This window comes from Erithacus rubecula (genome assembly GCF_903797595.1).
Source record: "Erithacus rubecula genome assembly, chromosome: 2".
Taxonomy (NCBI): Eukaryota; Metazoa; Chordata; class Aves; order Passeriformes; family Muscicapidae; genus Erithacus; species Erithacus rubecula.
In genome coordinates, this window is record NC_136685.1 from 66,832,639 (window position 1) to 66,854,124 (window position 21,486).

Consider the following 21,486-nt stretch of genomic DNA (forward strand, 5'->3'; position numbering starts at 1 on the left):
TTTACCTAATTTGTAGTTCCTCTATTATTTTTTTTTTTTTGGAGGGGGGAGAGGTATTGTCAGAGAAGAGAGCAAAAGAGGGGAGTAAGATTTACCATGGATGAGTTTCTATAATTTATCTTGAAACATGGCATTTTGTCTTTAAATTGTAGGCAACTTATGAAAGGGTTGCTTTTTTTTTTTTTCTGGAGGAGCTTTGCAAGCTTGCACTAACATCAGAGAGAAAGCAGAGACAACTTGAAAATGTACACCAGATGAGTAAAACAACAGGCTGTGCTCACTTTTGATTTTTACAAAATAAAGTTCTGCTAATTAAAATCAATAAACCAAGCTGTTAAGGATCATGTTTTGAGTCTGGTTTCAGTGGCTGGAAGATGAATTTTCTTCTTGTCTTGCTCTTTTGCTCTTTTTTAACTCAGTAGTCCTTAGTACAAGTAACAAGGAATACAGATGCTATTAAATATGTATCTAAGATATCACCTGCACCCTTTCTTCCTGATGCAAAAACTGTGTTTCCTGATTTAATGTGTGTTATGAGCCTCCTTCCAGACCTTAACTGAGTGCTATTACTTGGACAGAGTCATCAAGGATAAATATGGTCTCTCTTGCCAGATGGTTCTGCTGATATTAACCGGAATCCTTGCTACACTGGCACTCATAACTGTGACACCAACGCTGTGTGCCGTCCACGAACTGGAAATCGTTTCTTCTGTGAATGTTCAATCGGCTTCCGCGGAGATGGAAACGTTTGTTACGGTATCAGAAGTCTTCAGTTCATTGCAAAATGAAAACTAATGTAGAATTTATTTCTCTTGGGGTATACTGACCTTCAGGACCAGCCATTCTAGCAAAATGGGCTGCCCTGAGAGGCTGTTTAAGGTTAGAGGGTTGCTGGGCTGTGTATCTCAATAATCAAAGTAAGCAAGTCTGACTGTCTTGAAGAGTATGTTTTCCTGTCTTGCAAAACATCTTTCCCACCCAGTTGGTCTTTGTATAAAGCATGAGGGAACTTAGTTGTGAGAAATTTACTATAATGCAAGTACTGGTTAAAATGAGTCAACAAGGTTGAAAGTTCTCAAGGGAGATGAGAAATAGGAAATGAACGTGCGGAGAGAGCACAGATATGTGCAATTCATGGAATAATCTTTTTCAGTATCTACTTTGAAAATCTATTTCTGTTGAAAGAGACTCATATTTCTCAGTTCTGTCTAGCTCTGTATTCCTAGTGTATTTGGTTTTGCCGTGCAATCAAATTGCAGCACTAATATTCATTTTCAAGAAGTGAAGGTGTGTGTGTGTTAATGAAATGTGTCATGCCTATTACCTAAAAAAGTTTTGGGGGTTTTTAAAACCCAAAGCGCAACCCTTTAATCAACTTGCAAATGAAAGTGATGGCATCACATTGTCCCTTCTAGTCTTCTGATGCTGTGAGTTGGGCAGCAGTGGACTAGAGAAGTGTATGGATAATGAAAGGGGAAGCTTTTCCTAGAGTTCATGCTCTCCTAGTAGTTATCATTGCTTCTGATCACCTAAAGCTGCATTTTTTTGGCTCCTCTTTCCTCTGCAATTTCCTCTGCCTCCCTCTTGTTACTCCATGATAGAACTTCTTCTGGTTTGTTTTCTTCTTTTTGGTGCAGATTAGCTGAGGCCACAGTTACCTCAAAACTTATTTTCAGGTTATTAATATCTCTTAAGAGGTATGATCTATCCAAGCGGTGGCCTAAGTGCAGAAGACTAGTATTAATCTAGAGTTTCCCAGTTTCTGTTTTTCTGGCATCCATATTAAATGGCTTTTTTGTGATAACCAAGATCCTTTTAATACCCCAGATATTGATGAGTGTTCAGAGCAGCCAGGGCTGTGTGGCAGCAATGCAGAGTGCAACAACCAGCCAGGAACCTACCGCTGCGAGTGTGCAGAGGGATACCAGTTTGCAGCAGATGGGCGGACTTGTGTTGGTGAGTTTCATGTTTCTTGAAAGCATTGCCCACCAGCCTTTGGGCTGTGATCCATCTCACAGGGACAGAAAACTGTGCTTCATGATCTGTGCTGATTTCTAACGTGAGTGGAATTCAGGAGTTTGTGCTGCAGCTCATGATGACCAGATTTTTCTGCCTTTTCTAAGTGCTGTGCTTTTGACTTTTTGGGGGTTTGTGTTTTGTTTCTTGTATCTAATCCAGAGTTCAGTTTAACAGATAAGATTTCAGTTACAAATTCATTCCTTGGACAAGATAGTTCACAGCTCTAAACTAGTTTGTCTTGGCTATTGCAGACTTATTCTGAAGTGATAAGTTATCACGATGATAAGGAATTGTAGCTGCAGATCACTGTTAAAATCTTTGCGATTTAGCTCTTTGCTCATTTTTAATGAACCATTTAATATCAAATTCAGTAGTTGTCACTCAACTAGGTTTTTGGGTTTTTTTTTTCTGTAATTTAAGAACTTTTTTCTGGAGGAAACCTGAGTTAATTTGTATTTGCTAGACTAAGGTTCTCCTAACAAGGGATATCTTTTCATTCTTTGCCCTGATCACTGAGCTGTGATCTGCCAATAGTTTTTTTTTTACTAATGGTATAGAAATTCCTTTTGGAAAAAGCATCCACAAATTTTACATGGAAGAGGGATAATGACAAATAACAAAAGAGGAATAATGACTCTACCTCTAGAGCTGCAACTGTCAGGATAGAATGGAGATTAGAGGGTTTTTTCTTGTTAGAGTTTCTATCTTTTCAACCTGACAGTAATTCCATACCAACAAAACCTATTCACACTCTTCCAGTATAGATGGAAGCCTTATACTTCCAGAATGGCTGGAAGTTCCTCTTTCTTTTGAAAATAGGTGGTAACAGCTGAGGATTTTCTTCTTCTGTTGTGACAGCTTTGTGGTAGAAGTTTAGCTACCCTTTGATCATCTAGTGCATCCAAGTTGTTGCTCATTATAGCCAAGACTGTTTTTCAGCAAAGACTGAGGAGCCTTCATATTGCTGCAGAGAGTTGCATTACTTTCCTTGAGTTTGTGACTTTGCATGCTGTGTTTTACACTCTGTCACAAGCCAAATTTCTCTGCTCCACTTGGAATTACAATTCATGTCTGTTCCCTAAGTCACAGTGCACCCTAAGTCTCTTTCTTGCAGAACAGTCAGAAAAAGCAGCTCCTTCTACCAAGGCCACTGGGAAGGGATAGGGTGAGATATGGGAGAGCAGCTTTATGTTCCTTCCGTTATGTCCAACACTGCACTTTTGTGACTTGGACCTGAAAGGGAACATTCTTCTCTCCAGCCATGACCTCACCAGCTTCATTCTACCACTTTCCCATGGAGCTGATGTTCCACTTTTAGCAAGTGCTAAGTAATTCCTTGCCCAGCTTGAAAAATTTCAGTTTGATCCCTTCCTTCAACCAAAACCAAATTTCATTTTTAAGGCTGAAGAGAGGGAAGATAAATTCTAGTTTTCCAACAGATTGAAAATAAATGTCACGGCAATCTTTTCACAACAGAAGGTCTTATAACCTACAGAGAATTTGAACCCCAGAAGGGGCAACAGCAGCTCTCTGTGGTTTTGCAAGTTGCTCTGGGATCCCAGTTCTGACTCAGCTTTTTTGGAACTAGCACTTTTTTTCATACCGACTGTGTGATTCACTGGGTAGCTTCATAAGAGCAAATAAACCTTGTCCTCCTATTTGTAGGATGAGAAACAGAAAGACTTGGGAACTGCCTTTGAGCTCCAACTCTTACCTTATGTATTTATAATACTGTTCTTAATTAATTTCTCTTTAATCCAAAACTTACTTCATCAAATAAATATATTAATGATTCTAATAACAATGTCATTTCCTCCAGAAAAAAAGAAAAAACTAGTGTTTTCAGATATGGCTCTGATAGAAGATTTTTTTATTTCCCTGCTGACATTGTGGTAGTTTCCATCTGTGTGCTGTGATGAAATGAACATTGTAGAGTCTTGTCTTGACTCCCTGTCAAATCCTTGTTGTAACTGTGTAAAGCCTCAGTATTACAGCAGCCTCTATTAGAACAGCTGGAATTCTGTAGGATGTACACACTGGACACCCTATTTTCAGGCTCAAATTTTTTGTAGTGTTTTACCTCTTCCTATTTCAAATACCATGATTTCCTTTCCTGTTCTCTGACAAAACAGGTAAACATGGGCAACTTCCTGAAACAATTTAAGTGAAAAGTAGTGCAGTGCCTTCAGAGTCTCAGCTGTCAACATGAGAGAATTACAAAAAGCTACAGGTCTGGTCCCAGATGTCTCCAGTAGTTGACAAATGTGTTTATCTCCAACTGAGTGAATCATAGCTCCTATTTGTTGCAAAGTGACAGCAGCTCTGGGTCAGTACTAGGTTAGTGCAGCAGGTCATCTAAATAATTCCCAGTGCAGTGAACTGGCAACTTAGCTAACATGTGAGGTAGCTCTGTGAGATGCCTTACATTTCTTCATTGAGGACTCCTTTTCATAAACAAAGTTCATACAGATATTAGGATCTGTCACTGTGGTAGCCTTTCTGATCCATTCTATATTAACAAGCACCTATGAGATTCTGAGACAGTCAATTCATTGTGAAACATTAAGAAGATTTAACACCACTGAAAGGGGAGATTTCAGGAAAAAAAAAAAATCCCAACCCCCAGGGCAAAAAACCCTCAGTTCCTTGTTTCCTTTCTCTCCTGTAATCTTTCACAGATGTTGTTCTCTTGTATGAACTTACTAGGAGGCTTAGACTTTGTGAGGGGAAGTTCAGATTTTCATCTCCTCTCTTTCACATTTACCCTGCAGCTGTGGAGTATGTGGTAAATCACTGCCAGAGGGGCACACACAACTGTGACATTCCTCAGCGTGCCCAGTGTGTGTACACTGGAGGGTCTGCCTACATCTGCACATGCCTCCCTGGCTTCTCCGGAGATGGGCGTACCTGTGAGGGTGGGTAGCACCATTTATTGTGGGGCTTTTATACTCTCCATTGCACAGCTGGGCTGGTCTTTGCCCTGTCCTATACCTACTTGTCATTTCAAGTAGGAAATTTCATAATCTGGGTCCCTTAGGCAGGAATTTTTATTAAGCATTTCTTCTTTTCCTCCTCTCATTTTGAGTTTGCTCTTCAATGTTTGGTCTATAGAATGTCCAAGATGAGAACTGCAGAAATTGCTGTAGTTGCAGCTGCAGACCTTTATCTGCTGCAACTTTTTGCACTGTAATTAAAATCACTAAGGTGGTGAAACAAAATGCTCAGACTACGTAAAAAATTTTGCATTCTGTTTCATGTCAGTCTGAGTGCCATGGGGAAGCAGCTTTACCTAATTACATGTTGGAAATATGGCTAGTAATTCCTACTTCTCTTGCTATGTTAAGTAATTTCTTGGAGAAATATAGGCATGTATGTCTAAAATAATATGTGAGTTAATAATGCCTATTACCCTTTGGAATAGGAGAAACATGGGATTTGCTAAGATAGAGAATCTAAAATACAGGCAGGCTTTCCCCCCAGCCCGTTTTATCTCCCTTGCATTTCTGTACTAGTTGTATTTCCAAAAACTATCTGTATGTCTAATCAGATACCCTAAAACAGGAGCCTGAAAATGTAACAGGTCTGTACTTTATTTCATCACTCTGATTTGTCCATCAGAAGGAACAATCACCTGAGATTGATCTTTTCTCTTACAGATGTAGATGAATGTCAACAGGGCCACTGCCATCCAGATGCTTTCTGCTACAACACTCCCGGGTCCTTCAGCTGCCACTGCAAGGCAGGTTATCGTGGGGATGGTTTCCGATGTGTGTTAGGAGGTAAAATTCTATAGTTCTTGAAAGTTGGACCAGAAATATAATTTGGGATTTGGAGGATGTATATCTTAATTTGGTTCCCTTCTGAAACACAGCACCTAATGCCACACTGGCGTCCTTATTCTTGTCTAATCTTGCAACTTTAGGCCTTTACCAAGCTTGTGTCAGAGCTGTATCTTGACTGCTATCACTTTTTCATGATATCCTGTTCCATTTTATGTTTTGTTTATTCTCAGCAGTTTTCAGCCCCAAGCTGATACTATCTTTGCAGTTGCCTTGTATAAAGATTTGACCGTGGGGGTGATTTGGTTTGCATACTCAGTAATCACTTACCATAAAATATCTGGAATTGTTGGCAATGCAAATGAATGCAATATTTACAGGAAAAAAGTGAAGAATGAGACCAAAGACATGAGGCTCTTGTCTGCAGTAAGATCTAGATGCCTACACGCAGCCCGTGGTCCAGAAAGACTACAGTCTCCAACTGGCACTTATTTGTTTCTGTATTTAACCAACCTACTGTCTATTCAGGAGAAAGTTCTTTACCCTCACACTTCTGTTTCTCCATTCAGCTTTGAGGCTCAAAGTGTAAAACTCATACTGAAGGTATGCTTTAAAAAAAAAAAAAAGAAAAAAGAAGGAAGTAAGGAACATTGGAGCACAAAGTAGCATTGTTATTTTACTTTAATTCAACAGCATGTCAAACCTATGTGACAGACTTAGGTTTTGTAGATGGTGAATCTTTCATCCAGGAAATGAAGCCTAACTTCTCAGTATATTCAAACCCAATTCTTCTTCCTCTAAGATTCTTACTGTTGGGCATTTCTCAACAGACTGAAACTCAAACTGTGCAGTCAAGAGTAATAAGAATATCCTAGGGCCAAAAGGAAAGAAAGGTTTTGGGGTTTTTGTTTGTGTTGTTTTGGCTTTTTTTTTTTAATAGTGGAGGTGCTTGTTTCAAAGTGTTTGTCTGTGTGACATGGTATTACTATCTGAGACTTAATATTTTTATTTTGCCTCTATATTCCCTAATTCTGAATTTTTGACTTATTTTTTCTGCACAGTTGGATGCGCAGTTTTTGGAACCAAAAAGCAAAGGATTGTACAGAGGAAAGGAAAAAAAAATCAAAAAGTTGATTCTAGTTTTAGATCATATTTACCATGTGCACAGTAACACTTTATGTAAAATCACCCACTGCTTGTAGATTTTTATATCATGGGTAAATTTCAGGAGGTTTTGAAGTGTTTAATTCTGAGATGTAGCTTTCACCACTTTGTCAGTGTTTTAATATAATTTTTAACTAACATTTCATGCATAATCACCCATGTGTATTTTCATTTTAGTGCCAGATAAATGAGGAACTAACTGGTATTTATGACCTGTGTCAAAATACTTAACTAACTATCCACCTGATAAAAACAAAGTTATTTCTCCTAGAGGAGAAACTTAATGTGCATAACTTGAAGCAAATCAAACCTTAAAGCTTCCAGTTCTTCAGGCAGAATTGTAGGGGCAGAAACATTGCTTTCATGTCTGCCACAGGCCCTTTGTAGATGAAGCAGGTGGTTGGGTAGACTGTTATTTGCAATCAACCAATTAACCTTATTACAAGGACACAATTAATTTCTTCTGAGTATATGTGATGATTTACTTAAATGGGGGTAGTTTGTGTTATTCTTAACATCTTTTCTTATGCAGTGGTTAGTGTGTCTACTAAACTGCTAAGCACATGGTATTATTGTGTAGTAACTTTTTCCTACTTATCCTGTACACTTCTTCACTTTCTGTGCTCAACACAATTGTGTCTTGAATGGGGATTTTTCCGTGTCACAATTTTAATAGTAGTAACAAAATATTTTTAAGAGTTTTGTATCTACTGTTTTAGTGGGTGGAGATCTGCCAGGCTTTGTTAGTCTTCATATATGCCTCACTGATAATTTGTTTTAGTATGGTTCTGTATTACCTGTAGAAGACAGGCTTTTAGAAACACTTGGAGCAATTATCTTTCTTCATTAAATGTTCTGAGAAGTAAAAAAACCCAAAAAACTGTGTAGATAAGAAGTCTCACTTTTGCTGAATTGTGACTGAAGTACAAAGTGTCCGTGTTGTTCAGCTGGTATGCAGCAATGGCAATGTTTACAACTTAGTGACTGCTCCCTTCTTAGAGTTAATAGAACAATAGCTGCCCTTGGGGTGTCATCTGTTGCTAAAGCTTTAGTGCCTCTAAATGGACAGATCCATCAGTTAATCATTGTCAGGGACAGAAACAAGCTATACTTTCTGAAGCCTTAGAAAAGTAGTTTAGTTTACTCTAGCACTCAATTTGTAAAGTAAGTTGCTTCAGAATGGAGATTGAAGAGTAGTCTGTATTGTATTCAGCTGTAATTAGAGACCCTTTCTCCCCCCTTTTGCCCACTAAGGTTTTGATCTAATAAGCCTCAGTGTAGTAACTGAAGTTTTTCCTGGTTGTTAAAATTAATAGCATGGAAAGTTTCATTCATCCAAATACTTGGTACTTTTTGCTGTTCTTGATTCCAATCCATGTGTACAATCACTTGCTTGTTTGGTGTCTGTATTATTATATGAAACCTACTGTTAAATCTCAATGGCAGCTCTTGAAACAAGTAGACTAACAAGAGAAATGGATTTGAGTCACACATGTGGGAATGTCAGTAGGAGTGAACTGGCAGGTTAATGAAAGAGTTAATGATGCTGGAATGTCCTGCTGCTCCCAGCTATTAAGGAAGTCTGTACTTCATTATTTCCTCACGCTTCATTTTTCCATTTCAAAAAACCCAGATGTCTGAGTGTTTCTACCCCTGCAGACCCCAGACACTGTTTACTAAACAGAAACAAGCCTGGATTCTTGGAACTAGGAACTGTTAAGAGCTATTCTCTGATCATCTGTGTGCAACTGGTCTCACATGAGAAGCACACTTACCAGGACAAAACTGTAAGTGAGGAATTACAAAGGAAAATGAAGGGACAAAGGGAAGGTTTTTCAATGTTTTTTCTCCAGCATCTGAGGACAGCAATTAAAAATGTCAATATATGTCTTTGAATAAGAGAAGTCCTTGCATCTCAATTTCTTGTCCTTTTACTCAGCCTCCATCTTTTTAAAGAAAAGTCCATAAACCATTTTCTACATTACTGCTACAAGAGCAATCCTCTATGACTAAAAAATATGACCTTAGTTTGTTTTTTTTCTCTGTTCCATTTCTTTATTCACATATGTGAGAAATGTGTATGTGTATGTTTTTCATCTCATCTTTCCATATTCATGCTACTTCTATTTTCATTTTTACAAATTCCATAATCTATTTCAGTGACTTTTAAATTCTGGATTGCTAGTGGTAATTAATGAATCAACTTCAAAAAAAAAAGTTTAATACTGATCAAATACGAATTGATTCTTCTGAAGAAGGGTATACATTTAGCTGAAAGTTAGGATGCACCATTCTATGTATCTAGTCTGACTTGCACTGTGCTCCATAGGATACACATTCTTCATCACACCTTTGTTCTCTTTTCTGATCTGCAGCTTCTATCTTAGGAGCAATTTTCTGCACACTCATTCAGTTTCTCACTGTTATCTTGAACTGTGGTTGCCAGAGCTGGATGCAATATTTCTTGAATCATCTCCTGAGCCCCATATTTTCTGTGCCTGTATATTCCCTGTGTATATGCTGAATTCTTTTTTTATACTCTTTCACAATCCCTAAAGCAATGAGCTGTGATCTGCTGATAGACTAATCTTTGAAGCTACAACCCAAATAAGCTATCTTCAGATGCTTGTCTACCCAGTTTATTCCAAGAAGTATGACTTCACATTTACGTCCTGTCCTTCTCATGTGGTCGGTTTCATGTCCACAAATGATGCAGCTTGTGGTTGTATATCTTCCTCTGAAATGCAAATAATGGAATTAAATTTCTTAATAGGGAAACTTAAAAACAAGACTAAGGTAATATGGGAATTTACTAAAGATACTGCTACTACATGATATTTGACTTCTGAATCAGATTACTTCTTTCAGTTTTTAATTATTTGCCAAATCAAGCGCTTAGTTTCAAAAATATTATGGTCCTGTGGGCATAAAGAGAGCACCATAGGAAAACACAGAGCTATTAAGTCAGTGTATTACCTTCAGCAGTCAAGCATCAACTGCACCAAAACCCAGTGGGGATGCAGTTTTTTCTTAATTTTACACCAAAGACTGATTGGTAATGTTTAAATGCATACACTGAATAAATACTGTAACTTTAGCCTGCTGTTAATGAAAAGTTCATGTCACCCCTGATTTTTTTTCATTTCCAACAATTACCTAGGTCCTGGTTTTACTGGTTGTTTCATCTCTGGCAGAATGAACTAATCCTGGTGTATACTGTTTTTATCATCATTGACATGATCATTTGCCTTGCCTTTCAAATGTGGGTTTCAAGAACAGTAATCAAAATCAGGGCTAGTTATCCCTCTATGAGAAGCCTTGAAACAGGCATGGCTTGTTTTCCATTTGCTACAATTAGGGGCAGGTAGGTGTTACTTGCTCTTGGTACTACCAGCTGTATTTAATGGACTTTCTTCATACCAATCACAAGATCAGAGAACTCTCTTAATGCCAACTGTTCTGTATCTTTGAAGAGTCTTGACTGGATGAAATACTACAGTATTTATGTTAAGGGCAGGCCCACTAAGAAACCACATTTAGGCTGCTGTAGTGAAGGAGATTTACTGGCTTTTAGGTTTGTGTCTGGATATTGGCTTACAAAGTAGCCCTTGACCTACCTTAATAGGTTTTTGTTACCCATTTTGTCTAGTTTGTGCAGTTTTCTCATCAAGGCAGGATATGTGCTTTATTTGTTGTGTCAATCTCATCTTTCAAACTCTGTCATACCTATAAAAATTTCAGAGAGTTAATTAATTTAAAACTTGCAAATTCAGAGTGTCTTATCCTAATCTCACTGAGTAAAAGGTATGGCAGTATAAGCAGTGTAAGTAGACTATATTTGTCATCTGTATCCAAAATTATTGTGCCTTCATTGTTGTATAGGCTATGACACTGGGCTGGGTTTCAACTCACATTTCTTTAGGTGCCTCTAAACTATAAGCATAGTAGTCCTGGCCATGATTCACAGATAAGGAGAAAAAAATGGAGAATGGATTCCAAGTGTTTGGTTGAACTATCCTTTAGTTTAACCACTGTTTGGTTTATAAGTTTTAATATTGGTTAAATTCATATTAGGGAGTCAAAACAAAATGTTGAAAAATGGGTAAAAATTATTGAGTCAGCACAGATGAACGTGGTAACCCTGGCTTTATTTCTTTTCAGAATGTCTGTTTAACATATTTATTGTTCTTGATACCATTAATAAAGTGATCACTAGAATAAGTGATTTTCATGAGCAAAGAATGAGTAAAATACATAGTTATTCCTGAAAGTGAGTGACCATAGGGTATTTGCAAATATTTTTATGCAAGTAAAAATTCTGCACTGATGTGCAAAGAACCAATCATACTCTGCCTTCTAGAAATTCAGTACTAATTTTGAAAATTATTTGGTTTTGACAAATCTCTTGACTTTAGAGTGCTAAGTGCATAAGCAGACCATTTATGAGATTGGTCTTGAACACTAGAATATAAGTCCTCTTTAAAAATACAATCAGAATTCTTGAGTAAAATCTGCAGATATTAATGTGAACATTGTCTTGAAATTAGAACAGATTGATATTTCAAATCACCAAAAACACCAATATATTTTATGTGTAGCCACTGGGTCCTATCTGGGAGTGTATACACTCTCATTTCCATAATTCTTATAGACTGTTGAGTAAAAAATTGTGACCTGTTTTTGAGTTTCTGATGGGAAGAAGAAAAGGTACAGTTTCTACTTTTGTTTTTATATCCTACTGAGGAGGAGTTAATAGTGTTTCTCAAAGCTGATAGGAACGCAGTTATGATTTTTTTTTTCTGCACTGCATAGAAATATATGTGGGGAATAGTTTACCAATACTCTGTGTTCACCCTGCTTTCTCCCGTGAGCAGTGCCTATAATGACAGTTTAGAATAAAAAACCTGTGGCAAAACCATCTGTTTACTGGAATCAATATTTCTTCTACCTCATACTGCAAAGGACACTGAATACATGGAAATAAAATCTGAGACAGATAATAGAGGCTTTCCCACAGTGCCTGGTTTTGTAGGTTGATTCAAGGCTTTCCACCACCCACATTAAAACTGATGCCAAATATTTCAGTTGTTCAGTGAGCTGTTGTCCAGTCGTTTATATTTTTCTAATTATGTCCAGGTGCATGAAACTTGTCCAAAGCTTTTGCTTGCATAACTAGTTTAAATATTAATAAAAACCTGCCTTTTTTTTTCAGAGCATAAATTTACACCATAACAGTCTGTAAATGCATGGGATTAGCTTTTTGCTCAGCTGCAGTCAGTCTAACTGAGCCACACAAAACTAATCCTGTCCATCAGGGAGTGTAAAAACGAGGAAAGGAATACATAGAAGTGTAATGTTAAAGACTCTTCAGCAGTTTGTGCCTAGTATTTTTAAATGTCTGTAGAAATCATTGACAGGGAAATAATACTCTCCTAAAATTACATCTTTTTCTCCTAGGGATCTCGAGTGTATGGTAAAACCAAGCCAGATTTTTTTTTTTTTTTTTTTTGTCTGGAAAAGGAAATACATTATTTTTATTGTATTTTTTAAATTTCATCATGTTATTTGGCTTCTAGAAGATATATTGATCCAGATTACTTTCCCTACTGCATGATATGTATATAAAAAGAAGGTGCAAATTTTATTTCAGACTATTTTGTAAAATTGAAACATAAAGAGCCAGATCCCTGAATGTCCTGATCTGACACCTGTAAAGTTTCTTTCCTCTGTAGTCTTTGCAGTAATATATATGCATGTGGTGTAGCCAAAGTGCATGGTATGTTTCTCTGTGCTTCACCAGGGACTGGACAATCTGTCCCTGCAATTCCTTTCTTAGATCCAGAAGAATCAAATGAGTGCTCAAATTTTGTAACTTAAAAAACCTAAATACATCATAGCAATGAATTGCTTCACTTCTTAAGATCTATAGAGAGTTTGGCATCTGCCTCATGTTGTGGTTTTCTCTTGTGGCTTTGAAGGGAATCTCGACTTTTAGAATTACCAAAAAACTTTCAGCCACTGTAGGGTCTGTCTAGTTAGTCTCATTTTAAGGCCCATGGACAATTGCCAATGAGTAGACATCAGGGTCAAAAGTCAGACATAATGTTCTTGCTCATCTGTTTCAAGAACAACTGTGTTTTCCAGCTTCTGTTTATGACCCTTCAATGAAGGAAGATGCAGGGGATGTGTTTGTTCTCTTTTAAACTATGCAGTGAAAGAGAAAATAAGTTTAAGGCAATTGTCACACTTACATAGGGCAGTCTGGTTGAAGCTGTTCTGAAGTCACACACCTTCAAGGCTTGTAACAGTGTCATGTTCCACTAGAGGTAAGAATTCTTGTGGTCAGTGTATATTGACTGTTAATGGACTGTAGTTATTAGCTAAAACAAATATTCACTGGAGTTTGTTTTGTCCTGTTGTTTTTTTTTCCCCAGAAGTAGAAAAGACTAAATGCCAGCATGAACGTGAAGTAGCTCTTGGCAGTGGAGGTGCTTTCTTCCCAAGAGATGCAAGAGTTGGTCACTTCATTCCCCAGTGTGATGAGCATGGGCATTACCTGCCCACTCAGTGCCATGCTGGCAGTGGATATTGCTGGTGTGTGGATAGGGATGGAAATGAGATTGACGGCACCAGAAGCGGCCCAGGAGTTCGACCACCATGTAAGTGACTGAAGCTCTTGTTTCTTGTGGGCATCTCTCCATCTGAGTGTACTGTCTCCCAAATACAGGGCTTAGTCCTTCCCTGAGATACAGCACTAACTTGGAGAAATGCAGATTTCTGCTGTCCCAGTGGTGGTATGTGTCATTCCCTACAGTGACCCCAACACACATTTTTCCTTCAGCCAGGGCATGTGGACAGCTGTGGTAAGCTTCTGAATAAGAGGAAGGTTTTCTAGCTTCTTCCTTGCCTTGAAATGGTGAGAGGACAGATAGTCTCTGCCCCCTGGGAGCTGTAATAGCTGACTTGCCTCAGGAAATGGAGGATGTTCCTTCCTACGTTTTTCTCACTTCAGCTGCAAAATAAGATGATTTTTCTAAATATTTGAAGCAAAGAGCAATTACAGAGCCAAACATGAAACAACATATTATGTCAATTTCTCCTTCTCTGTCAGCCAAGGGGAAAATTTCAGAAGCCTTCTGCATCTGATTGTAGTTATTAATGTCTGCTTATAGGGCTGTTTCCTTCTAAGAAGTCTGACTGTAATTGTGTTTCTGCAGATAATAAAGAGCCTTGTTGTGCTGTACAAGCTAATTTTTTCCCCATCTGTTTCCTTCTCTGTTAACAAGGTCTGAGCACAGCTGCTCCTCCTGTTGTCATTGGGCCCTCTGTTCGACCAGACACAGTACCTCTGCCACCAGGAACGCACTTGCTTTTTGCCCAAAGTGGTAAAATTGAACATGTTCCACTGGAGGGAAACAATATGAAGAAAAGCAGTGCAAAAGCACTCTTGCATATTCCAGTAAGTAGTGTACTATACTAAGTCTATGTTTTTTAGATTTCTGATGAAGATGAAAGCTACTCTTTGTCTACACACCTTGATAATTTCAGTTGAAAACACAGTTTTTACTTTTCATTAAAATTCCAATATCTCATCAATTTGTTACTGAAAATTCCTGACTAGTCAAAAATCTTAAACCTAAGGTATAGAAAAGATAATTATTTCCTTTTAAAGAATGGTTCACAATAGATCACAAGACAAAAATCTAATCTCACGTGCCTCCAGAAGCTCATCATATAAACTCCTCTCTATTCACACTTCTACTGATTTTCTGACTCAGGTATAAAAGTTTAGGAGGCCTACAATAGCAGTAGGTGGAGAGGCCCTTTTTCCCATTCCTACTCCCTCAAAATTTTTTTTCCTTAGGCTTAATCTATTCCTGTTTTTTTCAGTCAGTTGTCTCCATGTCTTGACTGGACATATATTTTTCTTTCTTTGTTTTGTTTTGCTTCCTTTCCCATGTGTAAGCCCAGTGGGTGGTAGATCTTTTTACCATCCTTCTTACTACTGTCTTGAGAATCTTTCTTTTTTCCTTGAAAATTAATTCCTGATGCTGAGAACCTCTCTTTTCCACCACCTGTGTCACATGCCAGCCCTTTTCACTGGCAGTTTCATTATATTCATTTTGCCCAAGGCCTAGGACTTCTGTTTTCATTCCAGTGTTACTTTATTTATAATAGATGGCAACATCAAGTAGCATGCTGATCCCTTTTCTTTTTCCTTTATATATTATACTGAGTTGTTAGTAAATCAAATACTGGCTAAATTACACAGATTTACTTCATTAAATAGTACCATAAATTGTTATGATGTAAATGCAAAATCAAAGTTTTGTCTCTTATGTAAAGTGCTGCTGCAATAACATAAAAAAAAGTAAAATGCTGTATAAAAATGGTGTAATATGGGTGAAGGTGAAATGATTCTGAATACTTGTCACCTAGTCTCATTATTTACTTGTTCTAACTTTAATTACTTAATTAGAAGTATCTTGAGGAAAGAACTTCCAAGAGATGAGTTGCAATTCTTTCTTGAAATTTTCAATTAAAAGGAAACCTTGTCTCTGCTAGCATTGCTGACTTCTTGTTGTTCTGTGTTGTGCATTTGCAAAGTGGTACCAGAGGTGTTTAGATTGTTTTGCAACCCACGGAGTTAATGTACAGTGATAGTAAGTTCATCTGTTTTAAATCATGGGTTTGGAACACCTTTCTGAGAAGCTGTGCTGCAAAAGCAGCAACAGTGACAGACTTGAGAATCCATGTATAGCTGTTGCTTCACCCTGTTAGTCTCTTTGATTTGCCTGCAGGAGGGAGTTTGAACTCTAAATTCATACTCTAGTCCTGTCTTCTTTCTGCCCGAAAAATTGCATGTAAATGTTTCTTGTTGCTGAGAATATTCTTTCCACCAGAATGATTTATGTAGTACTTGTTTAAGCTAACTTTTAAAATAAAACTTTACTCTGCTAGAACTTTTTAGGCTCAAATGGTGCTACATAGGAAGCACAGACATAATGCATGACTTGGTTGTCAGTGCAAGTCAGATTTAATAGAAGTCATTATTCCCCTTTAAAGGGAAAGAATGAGATTAAAAAGGTACATGAAAAGGTGACACAGTAAAATGTCAACATGAATTTTCTTTAGATTGGTATGCAGGTAAAGGTGCAGAAGTCAGACAAACTGTTCAGAACTAGTATCTCCAATGCTTCTTTGAAATAATGGTGAAAGATATCTGTTAGTTAAAAGGGACTTTTACTGGAAGTATTTTCCTAAGATATTTGATGGTGACTGTTATCCAATGATTTTTCTCAGCCTCTCCTCCCCATTTCCCACCTTTCCTCAAGAATTTTGTTTCTTGAGGCTTGAGACTTAAAAGCATATATTAATGCTGCTGATGAGTAACTGTTCTTCACCCTAAGCTGATCTAACCTGCTTGTGGTCCAACAGGACAAAGTTGTTATTGGAGTTGCTTATGACTGCGTGGACAAGATGGTTTATTGGACAGATATCAGCGGCCCTTCGATCAGCAGGGCCAGCCTGCATGGCGGGGAGCCAACGACCATAATCAAAACAGGTAACAGCATGAAATTCTTCCTCTTGCTACTCCCCAGGAATGGTATTAGACATGAATTTAGTTATATGTACTTCCTAGGTGTTGCTGAGCTGACTAAGGGTTGTGTTTATATATAACATAGAATACCATTAGAGGGTGTCTGGTTTTTGTTCTGGCAAGCAAGGTAGGTGCTGGACAGCTGAGATTTTGTTATATGTAGCATTTTTTTTCTCTCCTGATCTCTGCCTGTCAGCTGCCTGCTCTGATGAGAAAGGACTGGTGATCAGGGAGGCTGAAGAGAACTCCTGCTCTCTTCTTTGTCTTGGGGATCAAACAGCTGAAAAGTTGTTAGAAACCATTTCAGCCATGATTTTCCCATGCTTGCCACTCAAGCTGTAACATGGAAAGTGAGTAAAGCCATCTTGTTTGGTTTTTACCCTTTGTAGTTGTTGAAGGATTTGAGAATTAGACTAGATGGTATTGTGGAGTTAGTGCTTTTTCAGTTTATACTCTTGTTCTTACATTCTTTCCTTCAAGACTGCTGCCCACTGCAGTCCATGGTAATTTTCATTTAGAAGGGTTAAGGTCAAGCCCCTGTATCTTGAATGTTAAACCCTTTTATTGAGTGGAAAGTGCTACGGGGAAGGACAGGTTTAGAGAACAAGGTGAATGGTTGAGGGAGGTGTTATTAAGAAAAACAATAGCAAAAGTAGCTGGAGGCACATTTTAAATACTAGTGTCCTCAACATCCTTGAACACCTGTGAAATCAAGATACTGGAAGAGGTCACTTTGCTTTCAGTCCTTTGCAGACATTGTTACAAAAACTTATGAAATTGTTTTAGAGAAATGATCAGCCAGTTATAAAACTCTATAATAAATTTCGTTTCATTTTCTTTGGATGTGTAGAGAATCACTGCCTGGAATTTGTGCTTTGGAATAGTCAGTTTGTGAGACTCCATCCAGGCTCTTAGGAGCAGCAGATAGGTGGGGGTGGCTTGGATCCTACCATTGTACTAGGAAGGGAAAAGGGAAAAATAAGGCCATCCCTAACCATTCCAGCTGTTATGGAGCTTCATATTTTTATACCACTTGATGGCTGAGGTATTTTGTGAGACTTCTTTTTCCATTCCAATGTTGGTTGCATAGGATGTGAATGCTTTTTCTGAAGAGACTAATAGAGATGTTGCACTTTACTTTTTGTGTGTTAATGGGAATTTCAATAAGGATTCAGATCAAAATAATATTGAATATCCAGCATTCAGATGGATATCTTCTATGCAAGCCAAAACTGAAACTTTCAAATTTATTGAAATAGAAAAATTCCTCCCCCTCAGAAGACTCATGAGAATTTTTTTTGTTTTGTTTTGATCTTTGCCTTCTTCCTCCTGTGAGCTCCAGCTGCTTTCTTCAGTTCATGAGTATTTTTGTGGAATGTACTACATTTTTGATTGGGTTTTTTTTTAAGCTCTTGTGATCCAAGTTGTGCTGCTTTGCAGAAACACTGCATAATTGTGGAGCCCCATCCAGTTCTCCTTTATCCCTGCAGCTGGATAGGCTGTGGAAACTTTCTCAGCTCTGCAGCTGTGGCAGCAGGTTAGGAAGGAGAGCTTTCCTCTGCAGTAACTGCCTAAAGTCCTGTCAGCTGTGCATGTCTGTACAAACCTGCCCCCAGGGACAGAGCCTGAGGCTACATCAGGCTTGATGACAATATAGCAGGAACATACTTGTGCCTCTGGAAAGAGTGGTAATAAATGAAGCCTTTAAATATTCCCTTACCCCTCCCTTCATGGGAGATTGTTTTTTTCTGGCTCGTTATCAACCACACAGAAGGGACATTTACTTTAGACTTCTATAAATCTCCTAACATATAGCTGACATAAGGGAATTAAAACAAGAAAACTAGTCAGGGAGCAGGGGCTCCTGGGAATCAGTGACAAATCTTTTGCTTGCTGCTGTCCTCTGTTTTCTAGAAGAGTCTGGAAGCTCCTCCATTACCATTTAGTCAGTAATCTTCTGATCCCAAAAACTGGGGACTGTTGCTACCGTCACCTCAAAATGAGGCCATCCTCAGCAGACTCTGCCACTAGCAAAGAAAGAAGTAGGAACGTTTGAGGATCTGGAGTATATGTGAGGTGGTTTCTTGCAGCTGACGGGTTTAGCTCCACAGAAGCACTTAGAGAAATAAAGGAGTAATGTGAAATCAGTATAACTGAGTCTAAGTGTGCCCAAGAGCCCTGAGGAGGAGTAAAGAAATGCCTGATTAACATTTACTTTCTTGCCCACCACCCCTCCCCTCCGGCCGTGAGTTGTGAGTCAGAAACAATGAGGTACATCTTGTTTGTTCCTTTCCACCTCTTCAGCAATTAATATAAATCTAAAATGTCATGTGTGCAGATAAAGTGCTAAGTGTAATCCACTTGAGTGGGAGAGCAGAGGATGCTTGAACTATTGTGCAACTGTTATTCACAGCAACATCACAGTAGCAAAGCCTAGAGAGCCTATGTTCCGATATTCTGGGCCAAAAGCCTTTTCTCCAGAAAGGCTGCTTGTGTCACATAATGTTTGTTTAATGGCTGTCAGTGAATAAACTTAAGAATTAAAAGAAGGCTAATGGGCCACATTCCGTTCTGTGTGTGGATCAGCATTTGAAAGTTGCATTTTTTTCAAGCTGGCTGGTATAAAGGGTCATTTTACCTCTTTTGGGGCATGTACAATTCTTTCCTTTTCTTTTGGAACTGAAATTGAATGAAAATAGATTTTTTTTTTTTTTAACTTGTCTTTTGCTTCCTTAAATTCCACTTGGCCTGCCCATTCTTTTTCAATGGAATCTTGAAGAAAAGAGCAGTTTCTCATAGTGACTGAATTAAGCTTTATAAATTCTTTCTTCATCCTGCATCCAAGTTAGAAATTACTAATGCTGGAGCAGTAAGGTCATTATCTGCTATTTCCTGTTGCTTTTGGAACAACTAACTGTCCAAGAAAAACTGTGCACATACAGTGCTAAAATGTGTTCCTAAAATAAGAGCTCTGCAAAAACACAGAACTGGATCTAAATTGCATCAGTAAGTTAATATCATTGTCTCTAGTGTTTAGAGTTTGATTTTGTTTAATTGTTGCGTCAGGTAAACCTAGCATAAATTCCATTTTCAGAGGGTGCCATGTATGCCAGTACTAAAGAGGGAGAAATATTAAGGGTTATAAAATCCATTTTATGGCCTTGTAAGGATGGTAGAATAAGATTTTTGACACTATCTGCTGCTCCTTTCTGTTATCAACTCTATGTTTCCCCCTCCAAGTACAGTTTCTATGTGTGGCAAGTTTGTTCCGTATGGAACTTTTCATTCTATGTCGTTATGAGAGGTCTGTGTATTTAAACTTTGAGGTAAAATGCATGTTCCTCTTCCAAGTGATATAAAGTACCTTTGTTGGACCACAGCCAGAACACTGAAGAAAGCTTATGTCTGTTAAAGGTTATCCTTATGAGGCTGACACAGTGTATTGGGAATAAATATAATGCCTGGGAATGTTTTTCTTTGTTCTGCTGCAGACTTGGGAAGCCCTGAAGGGATAGCTGTAGATCATCTAGGTCGCAACATCTTCTGGACTGACTCTCAACTGGATAGAATAGAAGTGGCCAGGCTGGACGGGCGCCAGCGTCGCATCCTTTTTGACACTGGTTTGGTGAACCCCAGGGCAATTGTCCTGGATCCTGTGAGAGGGTATGGATGTGTTGTCAAAAAAATGTGCAAAGCTTGATTTTATTTATCTGATTATTTAATGGACTGAGGAGAGACTTGTGTTCCAGGCAGAACCCCACTGATGGAGTAGGGCTCTCGGTTCAGGTTCATGGACTTCCATCTTATGATAAATTGTGTTAAGGAGTAAACAATAAAGGTGCCATTGAGGGGCCTTGCATATTCTCAGGCACAGAATGTACATCCAAGGGAAAAAAACCCTACCACTAAAAAATGGCTATTAATAGTAAAACATCAGAGAGTTAATGGCCCTCTCTGGGGTCTCTGCTGAGGATAAACTACTCTGATTCTGTTGTGTGTTGCTTACTTGGTAAACTGAAAGGAAAAATATTGATTCAAATGGGTCCCAGATGTATGCCAAATACTCTTGCTTTAGCCTGAGCAGACATGATTGGAAGTGAGATGAAGAACTCTAAATGTCGATGTACATTTTGAATGGTACTCAGAACTGCTGCAACATAGCTCTTTTTTGGCTGGCATTTTGATCATATGCTAAACAATGTAAAGAAGGAATTTGGTTTTAGTGGAAGTATATTTGCTACATTTTTACTACACTTATTTGACTTTTATATTGAAGTGCAATATGGCCCTCCTTATTCATTTAAATGATTTAGGGGCTGTGTATTACTTTTGTGTTCTTTGCATTTTCTTAATTACAACAATCTTTTGAGATAAGTCCCTGTCTTAACTCTGGCCTTTTTCTTCTTTCTAAGAAACTTGTACTGGACTGACTGGAACAGAGAAGCTCCTAAAATTGAAACTTCATACATGGATGGCACAAACAGAAGAATTCTTGTTAAAGATGATCTTGGGTTACCTAATGGACTGACATTTGATCCTTATTCCTCAATGTTGTGCTGGGTAGATGCAGGTAAAGGGGGGGCTAAAATATATCTTTGTAATAGTAGTAGTGTAAATATATCCAGTCCTGAAATTATGCACAGCCATAACTTTTGGCTTTAATGATTTATTCATTGCTATTCACATGAGATTGCGTAAAAGCTGAAGGATTTAAATTCTGATCACAAAACTTTCTAGGAATGCAACAGATCTATGTCTGTGTGTCTAGTATGTGGCTATTTTTTTAGGTATTTTTTTAGGGCTTTGTAGAAGTTGTTAATTTAAGACTAGGGAAAAGCCACAGATTTATCTAATCTGCTTTACAGAATGTCATCCTGGCACTTTTGTTTTAAGGCCTGTAACCTGAGGCCAAGTCTGGCTTAT

The 21,486-nt window shown here is 38.1% G+C and overlaps 1 protein-coding gene across 1 annotated transcript in view; it reads left to right on the forward strand.

The window, feature by feature from the left end:
- NID1 (nidogen 1) overlaps positions 1-21,486 on the forward strand; it is a 42,425-nt gene that overhangs the window by 15,333 nt on the left and 5,606 nt on the right. The window contains exons 9-17 of the mRNA XM_079297474.1: positions 613-756; positions 1,828-1,956; positions 4,791-4,934; positions 5,676-5,798; positions 13,397-13,621; positions 14,249-14,421; positions 16,401-16,527; positions 20,055-20,226; positions 20,976-21,133. Coding sequence (XP_079153600.1) covers positions 613-756; positions 1,828-1,956; positions 4,791-4,934; positions 5,676-5,798; positions 13,397-13,621; positions 14,249-14,421; positions 16,401-16,527; positions 20,055-20,226; positions 20,976-21,133 — 1,395 coding nt within the window. The remainder of the gene's footprint in view (positions 1-612; positions 757-1,827; positions 1,957-4,790; positions 4,935-5,675; positions 5,799-13,396; positions 13,622-14,248; positions 14,422-16,400; positions 16,528-20,054; positions 20,227-20,975; positions 21,134-21,486) is intronic.